At 34.6% G+C, this 25,560-nt stretch overlaps 3 protein-coding genes across 5 annotated transcripts; 1 reads left to right on the top strand and 2 right to left on the bottom strand.

The window, feature by feature from the left end:
* Positions 1-2,508: 2,508 nt before the first annotated feature.
* On the bottom strand, positions 2,509-6,059 carry LOC133688855 (transcription factor AS1). Of its 3 annotated transcripts, XM_062108477.1 has the most exons (3): positions 5,354-6,059; positions 4,035-4,061; positions 2,509-3,854 (listed from the first exon to the last, which is right to left on the bottom strand). In XM_062108477.1, the coding sequence occupies exon 3, from the start codon at positions 3,802-3,804 to the stop codon at positions 2,719-2,721; it is 1,086 nt and encodes a 361-aa protein (XP_061964461.1). In that variant the 5' UTR covers positions 3,805-3,854; positions 4,035-4,061; positions 5,354-6,059; the 3' UTR covers positions 2,509-2,718. The 3 variants fall into 3 exon arrangements, with proteins under 3 accessions (XP_061964461.1, XP_061964460.1, XP_061964463.1); XM_062108476.1 differs by lacking the exon at positions 4,035-4,061 and having other exon boundaries at positions 5,354-6,056; XM_062108479.1 differs by lacking the exons at positions 4,035-4,061; positions 5,354-6,059 and adding an exon at positions 3,996-4,012.
* A 6,624-nt stretch (positions 6,060-12,683) lies between these two features.
* LOC133687790 (ABC transporter I family member 20) lies at positions 12,684-15,109 on the top strand. Its single transcript, XM_062107114.1, has 7 exons — positions 12,684-12,941; positions 13,030-13,163; positions 13,694-13,813; positions 13,915-14,010; positions 14,179-14,331; positions 14,418-14,495; positions 14,612-15,109. The coding sequence occupies exons 1-7, from the start codon at positions 12,773-12,775 to the stop codon at positions 14,846-14,848; spliced, it is 987 nt and encodes a 328-aa protein (XP_061963098.1). The 5' UTR covers positions 12,684-12,772; the 3' UTR covers positions 14,849-15,109.
* Positions 15,110-23,357: 8,248 nt separating this feature from the next.
* On the bottom strand, positions 23,358-25,324 carry LOC133690052 (expansin-A6). The gene is made up of 3 exons (XM_062110199.1): positions 24,980-25,324; positions 24,461-24,779; positions 23,358-24,041 (listed from the first exon to the last, which is right to left on the bottom strand). The coding sequence occupies exons 1-3, from the start codon at positions 25,131-25,133 to the stop codon at positions 23,732-23,734; spliced, it is 783 nt and encodes a 260-aa protein (XP_061966183.1). The 5' UTR covers positions 25,134-25,324; the 3' UTR covers positions 23,358-23,731.
* Between the last annotated feature and the right edge of the window lie 236 nt (positions 25,325-25,560).

The raw sequence follows: 25,560 nt of genomic DNA, 5'->3' as shown, positions 1-25,560 counted from the left end.
CACTACCGACATGTCCAGTCATTTACTGTGACAATATTGGGGCTACTCAGTTGTGTTCCAATCTTGTTTTCCACTCCAGAATGAAGTATGTTGCTATCGACTTTCACTTCATACGTGATTAGGTACAAAAAGGCACTCTCTGTGCTGCTCACGTCTCCTTCACTAATCAACTAGCTGATCTTCTCACTAAACCGCTCTCCAGAGTTCGTTTTCTATTTCTTCGTGACAAGATAGGCCTCTCATGCCGAGCTCCATCTTGCGGGGGGATAATAGACACACCATAATACACACTGAAAACCATTAGTGCACCACTGTATAAACACTGCACAAATCTGTTACACTCCCACGAATATAGGCAACCAAAATGTACAGGCAATCTGTTAGCATATTCTTCCTTTACTGTATATATACTTGTGTAATGCATTTAATAAAGCATGCCATTTCGCAATTCTGTTATCATATTGCTCCTTAAAAGCTTCTCCAACTCAAGGCATTGAATGGGATAACTATCAATATCTTAAGAAAGATTGCAGTGTAGACTATATTCAACTGTAGATGAGTTTCGGTATAAGTCAGCAAAACTTTGCTTGTAATCTTAGTAATGCTGAGAAAGTCAACAAAAAACCATAGCTTTTGGAGGACCTCGCCAATGGAGAATATGATCCATTCAAATTCAACAGTAGTTAGCCCGTCAAGTGAAGGGAGACCCAAAGCTTTTATGACTTGTCTGGATGACTTTCTAGTTAATATATAAGTCAACCTTTTTATTTAAGTCGAAGCATTTCCAGAAAGGTTCTGCTTGTTGGAGCTTTGCTTTACCATAATACCAATGCATAACAATAGACTGGCAAGGGCTCTATGCATTGTTGATGCTATTCTGATCAGAAAAAAAATATTATTCAAATACATTTCAAGCAATTATTGTGAAACCTAACCTGTTGATCCTTAGGTTTTTGAATTCTTTTGTGGTATCAAGGTAATGACTCTAAATAGCCATAGCCTCTCGAGATCAAGAGTGGATCCATGTATTAAAGAGTGGACACCACTCAATTTGAAAAATAAAAAATAATAATTAAAACAAAATCTAGAACTCTTTTTTTTTGTTAGTGTTTTAAGACAAAAGAGAAGAAAATATTGGGACAGAACAGACAAGACATAACAAAAAAGATACATAATTGTGTTTAGTAGTAAAATATAAGATAAAGTGATTGTTTATGTATTTTATTTGGTTAATGATGAACAAAATAAAATAAAATTATATATTATTTTTAATATGTATTACCGTTAAACTTACGTATCTAAAAAAATAGTTAGATATTATTTTTTATTTTAGTTAATATTAGGTTTTCAAATTAATAATAGAATAATAATATGTTTGTGTTTGCATTCTATCAAGCTATTTTTTTTTTGTACAGTAAGATGACATGAAATGCAATGTAGGATTCCATCATATGAAAAGAAGACCTTAAATTGTAGAAGTGAATTCACCTCCTCCATCCTACTAAAAAGACTTGATTTTGGCAGACAGCAAATTCTCGATTAAGTGGAAAGATCCAAGTAAAGCATGAAAAACCACATAAAACTTGTAGACACCAACTAATAATATGGGTGAGGACCATGCATCGAAGTCTACAAGTTCAAGTGGAGCATGAGTGCTTGAGTGGAGTGTGAAAATGGTAGTTCATTGCATTTTGCTCCTTGGCAGTGATCGCAAAATGACATTTTATTATTAGAAACAAGCAAATGGTTCTCTTCTGAGTTTGTTTTGAGGGAAAGCAACTTGGTGTGGATACCATACTTGTGTTTCTTCGACGGAAAAGGGGAGACATGACAAAATTATGTTCATCAGATATGGAGGTGGGGTGTGACTTTGATGTAGCAGTTCATGGTTTAGTAATTCTACTTGAAAGTCATCAATGGTCATGGTGACGTTCCCGAGACTTTGTTGTCCGAAGATATTTTGTGCAAGATTTGTAGTCTTGGCGAGTTGTTTGTAGTCATCGCTTTAAATGAGTAGCATGAGGCTCTGACCGAGAGGCAAATTTCATAGCCAACAGGGACCAGACTTTCCTGGAAGTGGTCGTGCCGAACACGGTAGAGAGGACGGCTTCTGTCAATGTGGCATCAATCCTTCTTGGTATAGATAATAAAATCTGGATTAATCTTGGGTATGGCTTCAGAAGCAAAGGCAAGGTGTTTTGGCGGGCAAGGATCATGGGCGTGCAAGATAGTCAAGAATTGTGACACCCATAGTAAATAATTGCTGTTCAACTTTATTGATATGAGCTAGGTGATGTTGGGGATGAGAACATCAGGAGTAGTAAAACAAACGTCCGGTTCACTTTCCAAGCATCCATTCCGGCAATTTATGCAGTACAAAGAAAATATTTTTATTCACGAGCAGTAATCTAGCCCATCAACGCAAATCCCTTTCACGAGCAGGTCTAGAAAATATCGAGCATCAATCAGCAAAATATAATTATGATATATATTTCTGAAAAAGAGAGATAGAATGCAAGACAGGGTTGATCACGCTTATACTAACTTTAATCCACGCAGTCAAAGTCATAAGCAGTCATGAAAATATAAATAAATGCCAACAGATAAGAGTTTCTGAAGAGGATGGACATCAGATCAAACAGAGAAAATGAAAGGAAGAGCAACGACCCTGTGTTTACCAAACTGTAGACCTGATACAGCTGGACGTAAGATATCTCCTTAACGACTATTAGGCTCAGAAAGCCTAGGTCTGCAAGACATCTGTTCGAGAAACTTAGTGAGACGCAAATGCTTTGCAGTCCACTGGTCGGACAATTTCTGTTCCTTGGTTTCTGCATCCCTTCTAAGCCCTGTTAATTGTTCCCTGTACTCTGCTTCAATCCTATCAAGAGATGCCTTTTCTTCTTCCCTAAGAGACTTGATCTTTGACTCTATCTCTTCCATTTTCTCCCTCCTTCGGCATGACTTCTCTGACTCCAGCTGCAACTCTACCCTTCTTAGCCTCCAGGCAGCCTCCTTTTTGTGTGCAGCCCAAGCGCGGTGCCCTTCTTCCAATTCTCTACAGCAATCGACCAACTCAGACATTAAGAAGCTCTCACCACAAACAGGGACTATTCCATGAGGTGGCAAATTGCCCAAAACAAGAGGAGTGTTTTCCGGACCTCTCTCATGTTGAAGCCATGGGATTGGAGGGGATGCCGCAACTGTTGATGGAGAGAGGCTTAGCGTTACAGAGGGGGATGGTGGCCTGACAGTGGAGGTGCTGTTAGAATTAGAAAGCCAAGGGGGGAGCATAGTTGGTGCTGGAGTAGATGGATGGGGATGGGGGTCCGGATGAAGAAAGGTCCCATTCGAAGTGGCCATTACAAATGCTGGAGAAGGGCGCTCTTTCACTAGCTTCTCAGCAAAAGTCTCTAAAATCCTATCGTACTTGCCCTCGTCAATTGGCTCAACTGTCTTGTTATTTTCCTTCAGCTCTCTCTGTTGCTTCTCTTTGAACACCTCCCACCACTTGCCTAGTCTCTTAGCTGTTCTACCTGGAACTTCAGCTGCAATTTTCTTCCATTTGTTCCCGTGTTTCGCCTGAAGCCGAATGACAAGACTCTGCTCTTCTTCTGTAAGAGATCCTTTCTTTATCCCTGGTTTGAGGTAGTTCTTCCACCTTTCTAAGCAAGATTTAGCATCCCTGTTTAGGGGTGTGTTCATGCGCTGTGATACAAGATTCCATTCCCTTGGACCATATTGTTTCACGTATGCACGTAGTAAAGCGTCCTCCTCAGCTCTCCAACGCTGCCTCTCCTTCATTTCTAGGTGTAGACACCACTTTCCATTGCCTTGAACTCTTCATAATGTATCTGAAACATAGCAGAACATGGCATCAATCTCCTTCACCTTGGCAAAACATGTAAATAATTACTCTACTATTCCACATCAAAAGAAAAGCAGGGTTTTTAGCCCAAGATGAATATATAACATCTAAATAAGTAGGTCCGCACTGCAGAAATTAACATAAGGATCCCAACAAAATTATCAACCTTGGACCCGCGAACAAGGGCCATAACCTGCATCAAGAATGTACAAACGGAGTAATGAAAAGCTCGCCTTCATGTGTATAATATATATATTATACACCTGAACAAGTTTAGTAGCAGTATCCATAAAAAGACATAGAATTAATAAAAAATAAAATAATCCTAAAACACACAACAAACACATTGCTTCTATCATTGGCAACAAACAATCACGGAATAAGCAAGATGAATTTCTTATCATGTCATAAGTCAGGCACAAGTAAGCAATTACAACCGATAGCAGATTGAGCAATTTACTGGGTTATGATGATAGAATTCCAGCCCAAACAGCAAATGATGTCAAGCAATAATTCACCAAGTAGTTCCACTTTTAGAAATGCTCAGCACCAATAATTCACCATTGGTATTGGGCCATGGGCATCAGCAACGAAACAGCATGTGGTGTGGTCTAATACTTGAGAAATTCATCCAAATACACAATCTCATCAAATCCTTGTTTCCCCTACCATATCATATGTAACTCCCAAAAACGTGTTGAGCAATGATTTGTAAACCCAAAAGAATTCAGGGAAACTTCACTTATATCTACCAGAATTCTTCAAGCAATCATATACTTCAGCATAAAAAAAAAGGGCATATTATGACAAATGCATCTTTGTGGATTTATTGGCTGCACAAAATACTAATAATGGTCGTGTGCATCCCATAATCAATTACCAACAAATAAGGTGCGAAAAGCCAAACTTGTTAACCGTATGATCCATTGTTCTTAATATCCATAACTTTTATTTATTTATTTTTTCAAGCCACAACGGAAAATACAAAACTATACAGACCGGCTTAAGAAACAAAAAAAAAAAGAACCAAATTTCTCTCATCTTCCTCCAAATCTAATGGTTGTGTTTCAAATATCAATATTTCTGAAAAATATAAGAAAACAACTTATATATTAGCCACAAATCAGAGGCATCTGAAAAATGATAATCGTTTAAGCTACTGCAACAATGTTATAAAATATTAACAATAGCACTCTTCATCGAAACAACACAATCTAAAAATTAAAAAAAAAAACACAACAAGCAACTATACTTTATTACCGGGCTGACAAAACAATTTTTGTGTGAAAATCTTTACCGTTACTTGGGTTTTTTTACTACTCTAATAATAAACGAGAAAGCAAAAGCTGCAGTCATTAGATCCAGATATATATATATATATATACAGAAAAAAACAATCCAGCAACCAAACCTCTTATTTGGAAGGAAGAAGCAAGGGATAGCAGGAAAAGAAAAACTATATTAAAGAGGAACATGGTCACGTACATTTTTCTTCAAGGGGTTGAAACCGAACTTCTTTTTCGACGCATCTCGAATGAAATACTGTTAATTTATATAAAATGGGAATTGAAAAGGGCTAAAACAAACCCTGGAGGAGAGGGAGAAAGATGCCTGCCTAGCTAGAGAGAGAGGAACGAGCAGGAACGGAACAGAATACGAGAGAGCAAAGACAGAAATGAGAGATTAGACTTGAGACTGCAAAGAAAATTAATTTTTCGAGAAAAACACTAACAAACTTAAACATGTAGAAAGAGAGAGATCTGACGACTGACACTAGGCTTAAAAAGGGGGCACGCGAATGACAAAGGGCAAAAACAAGATTTTCCTTTTTTTTTTAATAATAAGGAATGTCCTAGGGTCAGCTACTCCGGTGCACCTCCTCCATCACAGCCACCACCATTCTATATCTCCACTACAGCAACTGACAGCACAGTGTTTGCAGAGAAAGACAGAGCTAAGAGAGAAAGAGAGAGTAGGTAGCAGTGTCTAGAGAGTGGGAAGTGAGAGGCGCATTAAATTAATGGGGTTTACAGAGGAAGAGATATAGACAAAAAAAAAAAAGAGAGGCAACGGTGTACGATCGATTTCAGCGCTTCAAATGCGCCACATTCCGTCATTTTGCTGCTTGCTAGTTTTGTGGGTTGATTATCACTCCTCCTCCTGTAATCATGCGCTCTCCTGTTTAAACACACATGACGTGAATCCATTATTTTAAATTAAAAAAAAAACATAGCAGATACAGCAAGCTTATTTAAGGGTATTGGAGGGCAAAATCACAGCCATGGATATCTCTGACTTTAACAAGTCAACTTTTCTCTCGATTTTTATAAAGGATGCATATGCCACCTGCAGGCAGAGTGATTGAGGGCTACGGCGGTTTCATGTTATTGGGAAGCGTGACACTATCAGGCACGTACGTGGTCCCTGTTTCTCTTAACACAATTACTCTAAACATTAGCCCATGATAATAATAATAATAATAATAATAATAATAATTAATCTATTGCTTGACTTAATACTATAAATCAAAACCTAAGTCAACAAGGAGTCCGCTTGTAGCTTGTATTAAGACCACCGTTTCAGCGCACAGTAGCAAAACTTCCGTAATATCAAGTTTTTTTTAATTATTATTATTACAGGCATGTTTTTTTATTATTATTGTTGCTGGGACCGCTCGTTTCCTGTTTATTATCCTGCATGCAATCCAAAATTTCTATCTGTTATTGGGGGGGGGGGGGTCTCACTGCTTCTGTGCAATTTTCCATCACGTAGTTACAGTATCGATGCCTTGAATTTTAGAATAAAAGCCATAAGCATTATTATTCAAGATTTTATAATAATTAGGAACCACAGCAATTCCTAATTACAGAGAGAAAAGATTGGTTATCGTAGTCAAATTCAGCGTCGCAGGAGGAATCCTGTAAATAATGGACGCAGTTTGTTGTCTTGCCTCTTCGGTGCAATAAACTGGTATGGAAGTGGCTGCAGAAAAAAGGCTGATATTTTACCAGAGCAAAGTAATTATCGAACACGCCATTATTTATTATTCCGTCAAACCCCTCGCCCCGTCGATAGACGTCACGTTTGCCGTTTGATTATCATCAAATTAACAGTTACACCAAGCGTTGATGATTCCCAAGAAAATTCTGAATTCCCCTTACGTTACAGTTCACGGAAACAATTTGAGAAACTAGCCTCTGCATCTCTGCTCTCTACTACTCTATATTCTATAAAGATGGGCCTAGTAGATACATAGCCACCTGATTTAGTTTTCTTAGCAGCATATACCGTATATTAAAATAATATTTATTCTTTTAATTTATTTTGCACACCAAAACAATAAAAAAAAATAATTTAAAACAAAAAAATAACATCCAAATCAGAAAATCAGGGCAGGGTAGATTCACTAGAGGGGGTAGGATGTACGATGGGATCTTTCAAGAAAGAGGAGCTGGTATTGCATTAGGACTCGGGAGAAGTTTTATTTGTTTAATTCTTTCAAGTTATTGTAGTTTTAAATCTTAATTCCTTGAATAGGGTAATTATTTATAAACTTATTTGTCGAAACGACATGCTTTCTGCCAATGTTAGCGTTGAAACACAACTGATTTATTGATTAGATGGCATTGAAATTCATGACAAGAGAAAACGACAAGGAAATTGAAATTAGTACGAAGTTAATCTTGCATCGACGCTCCGTTAACAGTCAAAGCTTGGCAACCTCCGATTGTCTCAGCTGTCCACGTAAATAATGTTCGTACATCGCCAATAAGTAATTAATATCTCACAAAATTACCAAGCAATGGCGACAGTGGATGCGTAAAATTAGGGAACCCAGGAGAAAAGGGCAGAAAACACACCTCTCTTCACGTTAACCTCAACCCCCTCTGCAGCACAACAATGCCTTCTAGATCTTGTGTATATGAAATTGTTTGGATACACAGTGTCTTTTCGATAGATATTTATGTATATTATTTGATATTTAGATAAAATGGATTTCCTGAGCACGTGATTGTGTGGGAATTAAACATATTTATCAGATTAATTTAGATCTGCGTGGGAAAATATCTTCTCATAGGAAATACGTTCAATATACGCTATTTTAAGGAATAAAGATTTTTCAAAACCCTACTTCGACTTGGGAGGAAAGGAGGGCCTACTGAGGTGGGGGGGACTGTAGTCCGGGTTTCGCGGCACAAGGAGACGAGAGGTGAAAGAGACAGGACGCTCTGGTACGCGCAGCGTATTTGTCAGTGATACGTTACGTCGGTTTTTTCTCCCTTGGCTTCGCTTTTATTGTCTCTCTTTCCATCTATCTCTGGCTCTACTTGCTGGTGGGCCATTTTCTCCTCCCCCTTTTATTATTCCTGTGGTTAGTGGTTAACAGTACAAATAAACCCCAGGTTTGTTTCATGCTACTACCCCCTCTCCCTTCCCTTTTTGCCCCTGCGTCCAATCTTATATTTAACTTTATACCCTATATTTAAACCGTTAATTCTTAATAAATCTAATGTTAAATAACAAAATTAAAAACAAAAAATAAAACAAAATATTATTCTAAAGAATAGTACTTTATGAGGAGAGAACAATAATTTCCCCTCTTCCCTGAGTTATTAGTTCGTTGAATTAACCTAAGTTAATATTTATTTATTAAAATAAAGTAAAGTACTTCGCATTGACCTTTTAAAATAAAGTAAAGGAAAAAAAAACTCTTTTCCATAGCTAAGCTTAAACAATAAAGATATTAAGTGATGGGATTAAAAAGCAGAAAGTTAAAAAAAAATCATTTTATTAGTTTATTTTTTATTTATAAAATATTATATTTATAATAAAATATTTTAAATATCTCATCCTATATATTAATTTTCCATTGATGAAGAAGTATATAAAGGTCCGTTAACTTTCCATATCTTTTTATCAACAAATAGCTTGCATAAAATTTTAGAATCCATCAAACAATTACTAGCCGTATCAACTCAAATGGGATGATCAAATATTACAGGGAAGGGTTAGAAAATGATTTTAAAGAACCCTAAGCTAATGCTTTTTTTAGGAATCCCAAAAGAATTATACATCCTCTATAGTACTGCCTCTGCCACTCCTCAGTAATATAAGGACTAACTTGCATATTTCTAAAGCTCCTGCTACCTTTGCATATTAAAAAAAAACCAAGTATTTTACTAATGATATAATAGGCGAGATAAAATCTAAATATATCATTCAGTGTTAAGAAAGTATCATAAATAATATTGTTCATATATCAAGCTGAAAAGATATTATATTTAGTTAAAGATATAAAAGTTAATTACTTTCGTATCAGAAAAATAATGAATGAGGTCATTAAAGATGTTAAAAAGCTTAACTACATAGAATCTTCACTATCTCTTAGGATGACATAAAAAAACAAGTTTTAAAAATTAAAAAGCTTGAAGAGTGTCTAAAAATATTTGAGGTTTTTGAAGAGGAAACCACTAAATCCTTACCACCACACATGCTAAGATAACAAAAATAGAAGAATAACTGAATGAATTACAGTGTAAAAAATATGCTCTAGAGTCACCCTCAAGGTATATAAGGAGGAACTTTCTAATAGAAAAGCTACAACCTCTAGTATTCTGGTAGAAATCAACATGATATCAATTCTCCATGTGACAAGTAAAGTCAGTTCATCTATTCTTCAAGAAGCCAATGGTAACCAAACAAAAAAAAAGTTAAAAATGATATGATTAGAAACTATAGGATTCCATTAGTTTCTCCACATTTTAGGCTTTTTTTTTCTTCTTGTTTTTTTTTTAAAAATGATTTTAGTTTTAGTAATAGTGGCTTGTAACTTTACATTGATAATACACATTCAATATAGTAAGATTCTCCTTTATTTATCAACAAAGTCTGGATGTTGCTCTTGCTTGTATCCTATTACCTATGCTTTTATATTATTATTATGTTGCCAGGTTACTCTTTTTTCACCACGTGAACACTCATTTAGGTAAAGATAGTTGTAAGGGATGATGTGACTGTACTTGAAATAATTTATAAGATGTGTATGTACCTTTATGGATAAAGAATCAAGTTACAATGTAGTTTCAAGTTTTTTATTTATGCCATTCGTAGTTTTGAACCGTACAGGCTAGGAGCTGCATTAGATCTCAAGCAAGCATGGTATCTTCTTGAGAATTTTCCATTGACATGCTTAATCCATTATCATTGATGATGAGAAACTTGTAGCTCATACATTTTGACATGATTATTTAGTGTACTGTCAAGATAGGATCTTCTACTAGAAATGAATGTTATTGCATCTTCTTGTTGAAAGCCCTATAAAGCTAAGCTTGATAGCATTTAAACATTGTTGCGACTTAAGAAACTTCTCATTCAAGGCTTTAAGTTCTTTGGCACGTAAATAACTATTATCTTCATTGAAGAGTCCTTGAATTATTATCCTTAGAGATTCTAATGGAAGAATGACTTCAACATGAATCAAGAAACATGGAATAGCTTGATTTTGATTTTGAGTTTTATTATTTTTCATATCTAAGGTGAGACCCTTTATTTATATAGATTTTTAGAGGCATTCAAGTTTTTTTTCAATACTATATGACATTATTTTATTAGTTGGTTTTTTATTTATAAAATCTTGTATTTATAACAAAATATCTTATTTATTTTAATTTTATTTCAAAAAAAAAAAAACATCATTTGAAGTCCATTCCATTTGTCCCTTGATCAAATTGCCATGGTAAAGGATGACATGTAATTAAGCCAACAAAAAAGTAAAGGAAGATCTTCCACCTCGAATAGAGTAATTTTTGGAGCTGTAACCATTGTCAAGTATTTATCAAATGCAAGTTATTGGAATCATAATCTTGAGAAATTCGATGGATTAGTTCTTGAAACAGGAAGGGAAAAACTATATAAAAAGAGAGAGCAAAAGATAGCAAGGAAGCCATATCATCATCATCAACGAAGATCTTCACTGTTAGATACACACCGAAGTCCGAGAGAGATCTCCCATCAAGCTTCAGGCCAAGAGAACTCGAAGCTGAAATTTCTATCTCGAAGAAGTATTTGGTGGGCCAAAAGGTGAAAAAGAGCAGAGAAGGTGATTTGACGTATCGACGTTATTGTAAAATTGAGGGAGATCCTGCCCAATCTCTTCTATTCTGATTTCTGAAAAGCCGAATAGTTTTTGTGGTGAGGAAAGTGCAGCGCCAGCATAATTAGTTGTCGCCTAGGAAGGAAGTACATCTTCCTTAAATAATATAATTCACCATTAGGACGACGAGGGTGAAATGATCAAAAACTTTCTCCGAGGATTGCTAACTGTTAGCCATCGATCTTGCAGTCGCGCTAATCTTCGCTGCTCTTTCATGACACGTGCCACCCTTCACAAACTCCAAAACTTGGTGCAGACAACACAGTTTGATAGTGGCATTGCTGTAATATTATTGGATACTAGGCTTCTTTCCTTTTCTTCTAACCGAAGCCTTTCCTGCTGTCACCTGGTGGTGGAAGGAAGCCGAATAACTATGACGTTTTTAAAAATTAACACAGGCGAACAAATAGTAAATGTAACATAGTTAGAAAGAAAACACTGTTGATTGATCCCAAAAAAACCCTGTGGGGCTAGTGGTTTTTTTCTTAAAGCCAACGTGCTTTAACTTTTTTGGATTGTTTTTAAATAGGTTAAATTAGGTAATTTTTACGAATTATTTTTAAATTTGAACTTGAAAATAAATCAATTAAGAAAGTTTTAAAATTGGCTTACTGAGTTGGATTTTTTAAAAAATACCACATAAGTTTTTGTCTTTTAATTCCATCTTTTAATTTTCTTATTTTGATTGAATTCATTTTTGCTTCTTCTTTTCTCTTCAATTTTATTATTTAATATTTGATTGATTTTGAATTGGTCTTTATAATTTATTTTAATCTTTTTATAATATTATTTTAGTCTCATACAAATATCATAGTATTTAATTTTATGAGTGTTTATCTTCGTTATTATATCATTAAATAAAAAATAGTTTTTTTAAAAATGTTATTAAATCTAATGAAACCCATGATCTGAGTTGTGAGTTTGTCGGGTTAAGCTAGAAATCTTGGGTTGATTCAATATATCGTTGTTTCATATTAAAAAAAACAAAAATGTCATTTAAAAAAAATTAAAAGTCAAATCATGTTTTTACCGGTTGTTCGAATTATCTTTTGATCTTTCAAGTCGACTAAGTCATATTAGAACAAATTCTATACATGCTAATTTTAAATGAGGACTAAACAAAAATCGAGTTATAAGAATTTAAAATGGACTCGTTGCATGAGATTTGGTAAAATGTTAAATAATTTTTTACAACCTAGATTTTTTTTACAAGTTAGAAAGCTTAGTTATAACTAAATCATCATAGTTTATCAAAACTAATCAATTAGTCCCTGTAATATAGAAAATAACTAATAATCTCTTTACTAGAGCTGGCCACATTCAACTTAGTAGGTTTTTTTAAACCCACACACGCCTTTTTTTTTCCCATCTTATCTGCTTCTCTTTTCACTTTTTTTTTTAAATTGGAAAAACACTAAAGTTAGAAACGAACCAAAGAATTTATGGATTAAATGTATGCTTTATGAAACTATGAAGCCTAGTTTAATTAGTTTAGGTTCCCAGTTATAGGATATTGAGAGCACAATACCTAAATTGCCCTCGTGTATCCATCCCTCTCGATCGTTCGTTCCACAAGACCCGCCCACACATGCTACTCTTAAACGGTTGTTAACTGACCACGTAGTACTATTAAAACTTGCCACGTTGTAGGATCCATATCCCCAAAATTTTCCCATCGAGTTAGGTGAAGAAGAAGAAGAAATTGAGACTTGAGAGCTTAAAAACAGAGACCGCTCTCTCAGATTGTTGTGATGGGCGATATGGAGCATCAAGAACCAACAATAGATATCAACGGCCTGAGATTCACGTACCCAGGAATCGACGGTCACCCACCGCCTGGGTCCAAACCGTTGATCGATGAGTTCTCTCTCACCCTCAATTCTGGTGATCGATGCCTTCTTGTTGGATCCAACGGCGCTGGTTAGATCTTTGTTTGTTTTCATAAAATAATAGTATTAGTATGCAAAACACCAGAATAGTAATGGGTTTGTTTTGTTGTGTTGTAAAGGGAAAACTACAATTCTGAAGATACTAGGAGGAAAACACATGGTGGAACCCCAAATGGTTCGTGTTTTAGGAAGGTCTGCTTTTCACGACACTGCTTTAACTTCTTCTGGTCATCTTTCTTATCTTGGAGGAGAGGTTAGAAATTACAATTCATTCATGACCTTGCCTTTTCTTATTATTGACTGTTGCTGTTTAATTTAAAATTTGGAAACTGGTGTTTTATTTCTTGTCCTCAATAAGACGTTGAGGAACATTACCCCCTCCAGTAATGTGTTATTGTATATGCCAATCTAATTCCTGGAAGAACAAAAAAAAACAAATTCTTTGTTGCATTGCAATGGATATTCCTTTCATATCGTAGCTCTTTTCCACATGAAAAAGGATTCCAGCCTGCGAAATGGGAGCAGCCTAAACTGTAAAAGGAGGCCCTGCTTAAATTAATTATGAGAACAATGTTTGACTGGATCTCATCTATCATAATCAAATGGAATAGTTTGTTTTACTTTGTCTAATATTGAGCATGATATGCTTGGCATGACTAACCATGGTGTGTTTGGGACATTTCGATAGGAAATTTTTTTTTACCTCACTATCCGGATTTCGAGATTTTCATATTCGAAGTTTTATTTGTTGATCATTGTTGATAAAAAGTCTTTCTTTTGCAGTGGAGGCGAGAAGTTGCTTTTGCTGGTTTTGAGGTTCCGATACAAATGGATATTTCTGCGGAGAAGATGATATTTGGGGTGGCAGGTATTGATCCTCAAAGAAGAGCTGAGCTAATCAAGGTGAGTTTCAATTTATTCAAGATGCATTTCTGAGAAACTATTTCTTTAGGTGTGCCATTGACAGCAGTGGGACATTACAACTTGTTATCTTGATTGGATAGGTATTGGACATTGATCTGTCATGGAGGATGCACAAGGTTTCTGATGGCCAGAGAAGGCGAGTGCAAATTTGCATGGGTCTCCTGAGGCCATTCAAGGTATCCCTTTTTCTTGCTTCATAACTCTCGCTTATATCATGAGTTTCCATTACAATGCTTGTAACTCCTCATTTGGGCAGGTTATTGTTTGTTGAGGATATCTTTTCTTCCTCGTTTTCCCCATACATGTCTTAATATAAGCCGACTTTACCTCCCTTGTTTATCTAGGTTCTTCTTCTTGATGAGATAACGGTTGACCTCGATGTGCTAGCAAGGGCTGACCTTCTGAAGTTTCTAAGAAAGGAATGTGAAGAGCGAGGCGCTACAATTATCTATGCAACACATATATTTGATGGTTTGGAGGAGTGGCCAACGCATATTGTATGTCTTGATTTCTTCAGTAGTTCAACAGGCATCACATATAATGCCTGCTCTTCTCGATGTCTAATTGGTTTCTTCTTTTACAGTTGTATGTTGCTCATGGGAAGTTGCAATTCGCATTGCCAATGACCAAAATAAAAGAGACTAGTAATTTGTCACTAATGGTTAGTAGCTATGTCTAATTCTCTAACCTACTTCTCAACTTGTTGATAGTTTTTCAATTTCCAGAATATAAATCCTCTTGCATTGTGTGACGCTGAAATGAAAATTGGATTTGCAGAGAACAGTGGAGAGCTGGCTGAGGAAGGAAAGAGATGAGGAGAGGAAAAGAAGACAAGAGAGAAAGGCAGGAGGTCTTCCAGAATATGAAAAGCAGGTTGAGGGAAGTCGAGTGACTGGTGATCCAGCTCGTGTTGGTGCTCGTGTTATGAACAATGGTTGGGCTGCAGGAAGGCTGCACTCCACCATTGCGGGTGAAGAGAACTTCTTCTTGAGCTCAAACAGGGTTTTGAGATAGTAGATAAATTCAATTGAAAATATGAGAGATCTGCTTGCTATCAACATTTATACAGCTGGGAATTAGTATTCATACATACACGTTTTGCTCTTTTTTACTTTCAAAGTCTTTGTTGAGGGAGCATAAAAAACGATGTTCAAAATAATAGATAGCATCATCTTATTCATTTTATTAATAATTCATAGATAAATGTTTTTTTTTTTAACGTCTCCCCTGTAATTTGTGAAGATGAATAAGAATTTCATTCTCTCCTTGAGATCATCTTTACAATGTGATTCCGTTTTATAAAGTTTAAACTTAACGATGCGAAAATAATGCGTTGATGTTCTTGACAGTCGTTAATTGCAGTTAACTCAGTTATCCTACCCTGCAGCTCGGAAGACGGAATTCATTGACAGGGTTATTCAAAACACTGGATTAGAACATCCGTCTAATTGGCAAGGCTTGCTTCAAGGGTTATTTTTGTCTTTTTCTGGGGGTTAATAGGCATTGCAGAATTAATTGGGGGCAAATTGATCTAAATATTTTTTTTTCACGGTATAATAATTTTTTTACCCTTAAAAGCAAAATAATATATATATATATATATCACTTAGTATTTTTATCTTTTCAAGTATAGTCGCACAATAAAAATCTATAAAAAGAAATTGGTGTGCAGGGAATTTGTGTATTTTCCTTCTGGTTTTTCTATAATAATTGATTTGACAAAAGGGTTTTTATATCTTAAATCAAATATATAATAGTATGGGGGCCTCCAATAGTCCAATGAACTTGTAGAGGCGTGTGCGGAGGCTTTGCTCGGAACTGATGAAATGCAAGCTTTAAAAAATTTGATATTTTTTTATTGAAAATTAATTTTTATTTTATATGTTTGGGATTATTTTAATGCATTAATCTTTAAAATAATTTTTTTTAAAAAAAATATTATTTTGATGCATTACAACATGAAAAATACTTTAAAAAATAATCACAACTACTCTTTTAAGTAGACTCCTTACTAAACAATAGTTTTCAAAACAATGATAAAATCCTCGTGTTCTCTAACTGCCTAGATAGAACGTGTGTCAATCCCCTCTACTTTTTTTTTCTCTTTTGTTTTTAAAAAGCATGTTTGTCTAAAAAAATATCAATGCAACCCCTTAATTAGTTTTTTTTTTTTAAGATTTAGTTTCAAATCTTTTGATTAGTATTTGTTTTATTTAAAATAATTTATAAAATTAAAATTTATTTTCACTTTCATCCCTAAGGATGTTTTTCATCTATTAAATCTGATCATCTTTCTTTATTTGCTATTTGTTTTTATTTAAAATGATATTTGTTTTTTAATTTCATCCTCTTTCAATTTCTTATTGTCATTTCTTACTTTGAAATTTTTTTTAGCTTAATTTTTTTTTTATTTTATCCTTCGATAGTAAATCTATCAGGTGTTCAACTTCTTGATTAAGCCTGGGTTAGAGTTTAAAGGGTTGTGAGTTTGATATATTAATCCGGGTTTGCTTGATTTTTTTTCTTTTTTTAATCTCATTTTCTTTTTCAGTTTCATCCTCCAATATTTTATTTTATTTTACTTTCTACAAGATTTTTTAGTCATTTTGGGAATAACACATGTTGCCTCGGGTTTCTTTTGTCTTTGTTGATTTAACTTTTTTAAAAGGATTTTTTTTAATTAGATTAAATTAATTTCTTCAAAACTTCAACATTTAATTGGTCAATTGTTGAGCTTCTTGGTTGAAACTGAATATGAAGTTTAACGGATTATGAATTTGAGAGATTAACTTGAGTCTAGAAGGTTCAACCGAACTTTTTTTATTTTTTCTTTTTTTGAGCTTATTTTTTTTCTTTTTCATCTTTGATCATTTTCGTGCTTTTGAAAAAAAACATGGGTTACCTTGAGTTTTTTTTTGGATCTTTGTTAAATTACTTTTTTATAAGGATTTTTGATTTTGAATTAAATTAAATCAATTTATTGAATATAAACATGAGATATTCTTTTCATGATATTTTTTTTATTAGCTTTCTAGGTCATCATTTTAACAACACAGACTGTCTTTAATTACCTAAATCTTAGATTTTTCTTACTTATTTTAAAACATTAACGTTTACTTATTTTAAAACATTAACGTTGAATGAATGCCTTTTTCTATGTTGTGAAAAAAATTAGCCAAGCCTACAGCATAGCATAGGTCAACTAACTAGTTATATACTAAAAGGAATCGTTCTTTCACGGTAAAAATTATATAATTGTAATTTTTATATTTTTTTTTACCATAACCAGTATGGTAGCGATGACAAATCTATAATTTTTCTTTATAAAAAAAAACTATTTTTTAGATTTTTTTTCTTTATACTTCACATGTTTTCTCACTTTACATTTAGTCTATTGTTCACCAAATTTTTTCTTCATTCTTTTGTTATATTTTTTTTAGTTTTTCCTTTTTTTTCTTGTTACACTTTTTTTGGAAATAAATTATTATTTTTTATTTTTTATACTTGGAATATTTATTACCCTACACTTGCCCTATTTATGTCATTTCTTTTATCTTTATCTTCATTCTTTTGTAGTTTGTTTTCTAAAAATCTTTTTCTTTACTTTTTATAAAAAAAACATTATCATACAAAAACTAAAAGGAAATGATGTTTCACTGTAGCAATCGCAAAATTTTCATATTTTTTTATTATGTTAAAAATTAACTTGAAATCTTACATGTTTTTATTAACGAATATAATCTTTACTTTATTTTATTATATGTAAATATAGGCTTTTTTATTCAAATTTTTATTTGATGTCAAAAATGCTTTAATATTGTCTACACATTCATTCTTTTGCATTAAAAAAAATATTTAACCCGTAACAAGATGAGTGAAATAAAAATGTTAACATTTGTTTTTGTATTTTTAGCACAGATGACTTTCAATTTATTTAATTAATTGCATGCATAGATTTTATAATTTATAATTAGATTTTTTTTTTGTAAAACACTACATTGAAAAATCCTATATATTTATTTATTTTATTAAGAAAATTTATTCAACCTGAAATCACGTATCAAATAGCTATTTCTTACTATCCAGAGATAGTAGAATAATAAGATATACTGGGAGCCTGATTTTGATGGGGTATTAATTTTATTGGTAATTTGTTACCAATAAAATAGCTATTATTTACTCACATGTCTGTGGAGAAACGTATAAGGAAATAGTATATAACTGTGATGTCGGCTGGCAAACATACACCATCTTAGCTCAGAGGTAGAGCGCATGACTTTTAACCATGTGGTCGTGGGTTCGATCCCCACAAACAACATTTTACCTTTTCTTTACTTTTTGATCCAGTCTTAAACTAGGCCCACTACTTAAGACCCATTTATCAAAATAAGAAATTACATAATTCTTTGAAATGCATACACGCAAGGAGTAAAAAGAATCTTAGATTTCCTAGCCCACAACCTAATGAATTCAAGATGACAGTCTTTAGCCACCTCCGCTATTTAGAACAAACTAGATAAATGTTCCGTGTCCTGGTGGACTAAAAAAAATTTAAACATGTAAAAAAAAAAGGAGGTCGAGTGCCTTTAGGCTTGGCAAGAAACCTAAGCTCTGGTGCGCGCACTTAGGTTGTTATTTTTGTGTGTGTGGGTAGATGACACATTTTGTGTCCCTTCTCTTCTTAAGAGATAAAATATACATCATCCGCGACAGCAAACGACACGTCGTTAGAAATTCATATTCTGACCATTACATTGGTGGTCAGAAAATCAAGGTTTAACTTCTTAGATCTTAAAAGCCTGTTTTTCAACCAAATTTTCACCTTAAAAAAACCTAGAATACACTCTAGATGCCTTAAAATAAATATTTGTGGTCTTAACCATGGAAAAAATTGGTCATAAAATGCAAAATTAATCCGATCTCAAAAAACTTCCCAAGAAATTATATGTTTTTTCAAGAAAGATAAAGGCCAAAGAACACTTAAATTGAATTTCTCTTATTAAAATGGACTCATTGACACCAAGAATGACCTTTTTTATATCTAAAATCTTGGTTATTCGATAACTTTATCTCTTTTTCTTTGTTTTTCAATGATTATTTTTCATTTCTCAAAACAAGAACTAAAATAGGAATGAAATAAAGTCTCGAGTCAAAATGTTTGATTCCCAAACTAAAAAGAAAAAAAATGAACTTTAATAAGACCTCTAGGCAAATTTTATCAAAAAAGCATAGGGACAAATTATTTTTTTATAACAAAGCTTTGTTTTTTTTTCTTATTAAATTTTAGTCTCCTAACATTCAATATTATGCAAACAATAAAAGCAAATAGATTTCTACAAAATCAAAAACCAACCAAATGATGTGATATTTTATTCAGACTATTATGATTCTATAGAAATCAAGAAAAACCAAATTACAAAGATCGATTTCCAATAAACAAAATGTTAAAATACTAAATAAAAAAAACTCAAACATTTGAAGGACAAAAAAAATTGTTCCAATGAATAGTGCTATGTAAGGATAACTACATGAAATTCAACAATTTTTTATAGGTTTTTATTAGCTAGTCAACTTACCCATTGTAAAAAGCCAACCTAATCCATAAAATTAAAATGAAAATTAAAATAATTGGTTTATAGGTTAAGGAATTAAGTATAAAATTAAAGAATTTTTTAATGAGGTAAAAAGACTTAATTAAAAAAAATGAGGACCTAATTGAACAAAAACAAATCTAGGCAAATTTGAGGTGGCACGGACCTCCAAGGATCCAAATGATTTGTTCTAAAACAATTATCTAACCCTTTAATACCTCTCTTTATTCACTTTATACTAAGCTAGATAATTGAAATCTAAGTAGGATTTGAATTTGAGTTTTAAAAGATCTAGAATGTTATTGACTAAAGGTTAAGTTTTTCCTTGAAACACCAATATTTTTTTCCTTTTTGAATTCCTTAACCCACGTGTTAATTCCATATGGCTTAGTGAATCCTGGCTGTTCACGTGTCCCATGCTATTTTAGCAAACATCTTGTTTGTCCACGTAGTCCTTTATCCTTAGTATTCTTCCACATTCCATTTCATTGTATAAAAAAGAGAGCTTTTGATTTCATCTTCTTCCCCAGTGGTTCAAAAATTATTACAAACTATTCCCTTTTTTAAAAAAAAAAACTTACCTTCAAGATGAGGGTAAGTATCTTTAAACCATTTCTCTTCCGCCCAACCTGTATCTTTTGGATTTTACCTATCTTATTGAATCAACATCATCTTCTTAGTCATTCCTCTAGTGTTATGTTCTCCGCGATCTAAGACTTTTGTTGGTTCTATTTGTGGTGTCCCTTCCCATCCAAATAGGAGGAGCTTTGGATCTATAAGTTTTTTTTGGCTGACCATCTTCTAGGTTTATCACTTGCAAAACTGTAGAGGTACCTTTCTAGGATTTTATCAGTAATTTCAATTTGGAGGTCGACATGAGGGTGGTAGACAGAGGTAGATGTAATTGAACCCCATGAACATTGATAAACTCTTATTAAAATTTATTAATGAAAGTAGAGTCCTTATCAATAACAATAGTTATAGGAAAGTCATAAAGTTTTAGAACATGTTAAGAGAAAACCTAAGCCACATGTAGAGTAGTATAAATAAGCATCATAACCACAAAGTGCGTATATTTAGATAGTTTATCCATTACCACCAAGATCAGAGTAACGGTTAGATAATGATAATTCTTCAATGAAATCCATATATATGAATTTTCATTTCTTTTTTGGTAGAGGTAAGGGTTATAGAAAATTAAAAGGTTTATTATTTTTCACTTTTTCTTGTTAGAAAACCTCATATCGTCTGATGTAAATGTTTATTTCGAACTTCACCTCTACCTAAAAAAATTCTTGTTTAACTTGTCTCAATATTATTATTTTTACCTCTAAGGACCAGTTACATGACTATCATGTATGTATTGCATGATGTCCCTCTTGAAAGGACATTCTCTAATGATATATATAGTTTTCCTTTGTAAAGCAACACCTCTTTTTTTTATTTGGTATCTCAGGGAATCAATTATCTCTATTTTCATGTGTTGGAATATATCTTGTATTCCAAGGTCATAGTGGTAACTCTTTTTGAGTTCATCTACCCAAGCTATTATTAGAGAAGTGATAGCCAATAGCTCTCTCTCTTTATCCCCTTTAAATTTTCTACACAAAACATCTACTACCACATTTTCCTTTCCAACTCTATACTCTGTTATGATATCATATCTAATTAGTTTAGATATCCATTTTTGTTGGGTTAGGTTACTAATTTTATTCTTGAGCATATATTTCAAATTATGCCGATAAGTTTTAATTTTAAAGATTTAACTTAGTAGATAAGGTATTCATTTCAAATCTGCCAGCACAATAGCCAAAAACTCTTTTTTCATAAATGGATAAAGACAATTTCTTCCCCTTAATTGAAATATGCAATTTGCCTTTCTTCTTGTATTAATACTACCCTAACTCCCTCACATGATGTATCATATTCAATTGTAAAGTTTTTTTTTATAAGAAAAAATGATAATGCTAATATAAGGATTTTATGATTGTCTTTTTTTGGAGTAAACTGGCTTGTTATGAACCCATAATCTTATGTGAACCTTTTATAATCCCTAATTAGGCCTAAAAATACCCTCAAGGATTTTATATTGGTCTGGTTCATTGAACCATAACCTCTACCTTTCTTAGATCAACATTTACCCCTTCCTCTAATACCATATGGCCTAGGTATTCCGGCTCCTTACTAGAAAACTTATATTAAGATCTTTTAGCATAGAGTTTGTGTTTAACTAATAGATCTAAAATAGCTTTTAAATGACCTATATGCTCCTTCTCACTCCCATTATAGACTATTATATCATCAAATAAAACTAGAACAAATTTTCTAAGATAGGATTTGAATACATCATTCATTAGAGCCTAGAAGGTAGATGGAGCATTGGTTAAACCAAATGACATTATCATAAATTCGTAATGTTCTTCGTGAGTTCTGAAAGTTATTTTTTAAATATCTCTTGATCTTATTTTGATTCGATGGTACTCAAATCTTATATCCAATTTAAAAACATAATTAGACCAACACAACTCATCTAATAGTTTCTTTACCACTAGAATAATTAAACCGACTATTAAGAGCTAGATAATCAACACACATCCTTAGCTACCCAAATGTTATTTTAGCTACACTCACTTAGATGCACAAGATTATGGTCGTTCCCCATGTCCATCAAAATCTCCATCTATCACAAACCTTGAATACCAGAAGCATTAACATGAATTTGCATACAAATTAACATGTACGATTGGATTCCGAAATTCAGCGTGAGAATGATTTAACTTGGCATATATTCCAATTCCCTTATCATGATTCCAGCTATAAACCTCAAAGTTTTGCAAGAGGCTATTTCAAGTCACACACCATATACTTTGAGTTATGATCTACATATCACGAGGATAATTTGGGGTTTAAGGATTTTTCTTGACAAGCTAATTGATCGATAACAAGTATATGGTCGCAGTCGGTCCCACTTTACCTGTTGTTTTCTTGCCGAAAGTTGATTTTTCATGATACGAAAGATATTGTAGATAAGGCATAAATGCCTTTCTTTGATGACATGCCAGACATGGTTTGCCTCTTTTGGGCTTAGCGGGTATCTTAACCGGATAGGCCTATTGTCATCTCGTACAAGACCGCCAAAGGTGCCCAGATTCCCACAGCATGGAAAAGATCGGTATATAGCAGGTGATTTGTCTGCTCTGAGGAAATAACTCCTGGGAAAACAACGCATTTGAAAATGTGAGCCATCTTGCCCTAACAAACCTAATTGCTTGGTTATAAATTTGTACACTAATCCGGTTCCCATGACTATGCTTCACGAGACATGTTTCCTACCGTGTGGATCGGATTGGACTCGCTTGTTAGCTTATTCCAGCAGAAAAATAGATGCGATAAGCCATTTGGTACAAGCAGACGCATGAGCAAAGAAATAACGGAGGCATTGCATAATTAGATACGTGAACGGGTTCTGTGCTAGCGAGGAAAAGGAACGATGAAATTGGCAGAAAAGAACTGATGCTGATCAGTGTCGGTGGAGAGGCACATGGAGAGTTGCGAGCATATCCACCGACAAGTGGGGACGGTCTACTAGCAGGAATCCAATTTGAGACTGGTTGTTGCAATTCAACGCCCTAATTTCCTCCCAACTGGGATCAAATTTCTCCTCCCACTATGATCAACTTTTTTCTCTCTTTTTTACTGTGATTATTATGTAACGTAATGTTGCATGATCAGATCATAGAATAGTTGCCCATCATTTCCCAGAAGTAGCAAGATGATTATACATTTAGCTGCTGGGCGTCTCAGAGAGGCTCATTCATCCTTTGGCTATCTATCTAGTTAAGTAGGTGGCCATTACTACTTTCAGACAGCATCATTTTGGTGCAAGCAATATTTACACATGGGATCATAAAGTTGAGCTGGCAAGATCGAGCAGATCACAATTATATAGTTGGTAGTAGTATTATAGAGATGAAAACATACATCAACAGGAGCTGCGGGCTACAAGTTCCTTACTGCAGCCGCTTCAGCCTTTCCTGCCATTTTACTTTGACCAGCAGCTCGACTGGTTCTTAAAACTTTCAATCTAACCAGTCCGCTAAGCAAAAGACACTTCTCCCACTCAAAAAGACACTTTGGAATCACTGTCCTGCCCCAATTTTCATCCCCGTGAACCCCAATCACTTCCAAGTTTTCCTGAGAAAATTAAGGAAAACTGAAGGCGGGGAAACTCACATTGCAGTACTAGTAGGTAAATACTAACAGGTAAGAAAGGAAAAGAAAAGAAAAGAAAAGAGGACTAGTGAGCTCAGACGCGGAAGTTTTTGCCCGTGAAGGTCTGACCAAACTGCCAATTAGGTGATGCCACGTTCTTAGAAGTAGAGGTGCGGCCATCGCTGCCTCTAACCCTGAAAGAAAGCGACTGACCCACGAGTACGGCGTTGGATTGCCAGTTCTGTCCCCAGTTACGGCTCATGCTCATCCAATCAGTCTCGGAGCCCTTGATCCACACATTCACGATATCCCCTGCACCCGCCACGTTGGTCACCAAAACCAGGTTGAAGTAACGGAAACCGTTGATAGTGAATCTGATGCCTCCTTGCTTCCTGCACGGTACCCTGAAAACAAAAACAAATCCAAATATAATTTACCCCCGCCAGAATACGATAAGGTAGATAGATGTTTTTATTTATAAAGATAAGACAAATACAAATACGGCATGGAGTTATTTTTTTCTATTAGTGGTGGTGGTGTTGGCGATGAGGAGGTGTATTGTCGCTTCTACCCTGATTTTCCGGGAAAATAATGCCATTTATGATGGGAAGGCTATCAAAGTCTTTTAAAAACCTACAGAACGGGCAACGGCAGACCGCCGATGCGGGTTTAAATCAAATAATAATAATCCAAAAGCAAAAGTAACTTTACTCCTGCCGCTTCAACGTAAAAACAAGAAAATGACACATCAAGAAAAGAACAGAATCTGGGCCACGCAAACCATTAAGAAAAGAAATAAAGGACAGAAAAGCAGATTACTCACCGGCGATGAGCGACAGGGACAATACCAGCGCGGTACTGCGCGATCTTAAGGAACATAGGCATAGCAAGGTCAAAGTGAGGACGAGGTGGGTTACACCAACCACCATTATCGCTGGGTTGAGCAAAGTTAGGAGGGCAGAAATTAGTGGCGGTTACAAGGATGGATGGGTTTCCTGGGTTGCACCATCTTGGATCATCTGCGCACTTAATCTCGAAGCAAGCCCCGCAGCTCAACCCATTGTTGAATAACGCTGTGCTTAATGCTGCTGTGTTCACTCCATATCCTTGGCTATACAGATTGCCATACCCACATGCACCTCCTGAACACAAATACACACACAAGATCTGTCAAACAAACAAAATCAATGGAACAACATTTCACATGCTTGGTCTATTAGAAGCCTGACTATGACATTTCTTTAGTATATATGACGAGCTACTATTTTTTTTAATTTTTTTTTCAAAGAGGCAAACTTTTAGAAGGGCAAGAGGAAGAGATAAAAAAGAAAGGGAGGGTTACCCATAGTTCCGGAGGCGTCACTCCCGCCATAGAAAGTAGCATGAGCACTCTCCCAAGGCCCACCGGTGAAAACTCCAGGGATCCTCGCATGAGCCAACACAAAGACCGAGGTCAGGAAGACAATGCAGAGCAAACCTAACCGATGATGAGCCATTGAAAGAAAGGTAAAGCCTTTTTTCTGGGTGTGTGATATGAGGGAAAGCGGGAAGAAGGTGGGGGTATTTATGGATGGTGTGTGGGTGGTGTGAGGTAAGGGAATCGACTCTAGAATTTACTGCGGTGCAGCTACGACTACAACACTGTGTAATTAATGATTCTTTGCTTATTTTGTTACGGTCTCGTTCTCCACTCTCTCTCTCTCTCTCTCCCTGGATCCATGCTGTGCAATTAAAGTCTATCTCATTAATTTTTTTTCCCTTTATTTTTAAGAATCAATTGCCCCCACCAATAGGAATCCATGTGCACTCCACGTGATCACTTCATGTTAATTTTGTTTGGTCAGAGCTGGGCCAACTTGAACCATCTTCAATATAAGAAATTGAGGGAGAAAAAAAAAAACAAGAACGAAAAATAACTCCAGG

This window comes from Populus nigra, chromosome 3, assembly GCF_951802175.1.
Source record: "Populus nigra chromosome 3, ddPopNigr1.1, whole genome shotgun sequence".
In the NCBI taxonomy this organism is placed as follows: Eukaryota; Viridiplantae; Streptophyta; class Magnoliopsida; order Malpighiales; family Salicaceae; genus Populus; species Populus nigra.
The sequence above is the reverse complement of the archived record's forward strand: the minus strand, read 5'-3'. Positions and strand labels throughout refer to the sequence as shown.

What these genes read in the sequence shown, in the direction of transcription:
- LOC133688855 (XM_062108477.1), bottom strand. Translation starts at nt 3,804, where the DNA reads ATGAAGGAGAGGCAGCGTTGGAGAGCTGAGGAGGACGCTTTACTACGT.
- LOC133687790 (XM_062107114.1), top strand. Translation starts at nt 12,773, where the DNA reads ATGGGCGATATGGAGCATCAAGAACCAACAATAGATATCAACGGCCTG. An exon ending in GAAGAGCTGAGCTAATCAAG is followed by an intron (nt 13,814 to 13,914) that starts GTGAGTTTCAAT and finishes TTGATTGGATAG; the next exon opens with GTATTGGACATTGATCTGTC. An exon ending in CTAGTAATTTGTCACTAATG is followed by an intron (nt 14,496 to 14,611) that starts GTTAGTAGCTAT and finishes TTGGATTTGCAG; the next exon opens with AGAACAGTGGAGAGCTGGCT.
- LOC133690052 (XM_062110199.1), bottom strand. Translation starts at nt 25,133, where the DNA reads ATGGCTCATCATCGGTTAGGTTTGCTCTGCATTGTCTTCCTGACCTCG. An exon ending in TGACGCCTCCGGAACTATGG is followed by an intron (nt 24,780 to 24,979) that starts GTAACCCTCCCT and finishes ATTTGTGTTCAG; the next exon opens with GAGGTGCATGTGGGTATGGC. An exon ending in GTCCCTGTCGCTCATCGCCG is followed by an intron (nt 24,042 to 24,460) that starts GTGAGTAATCTG and finishes TTTTGTTTTCAG; the next exon opens with GGTACCGTGCAGGAAGCAAG.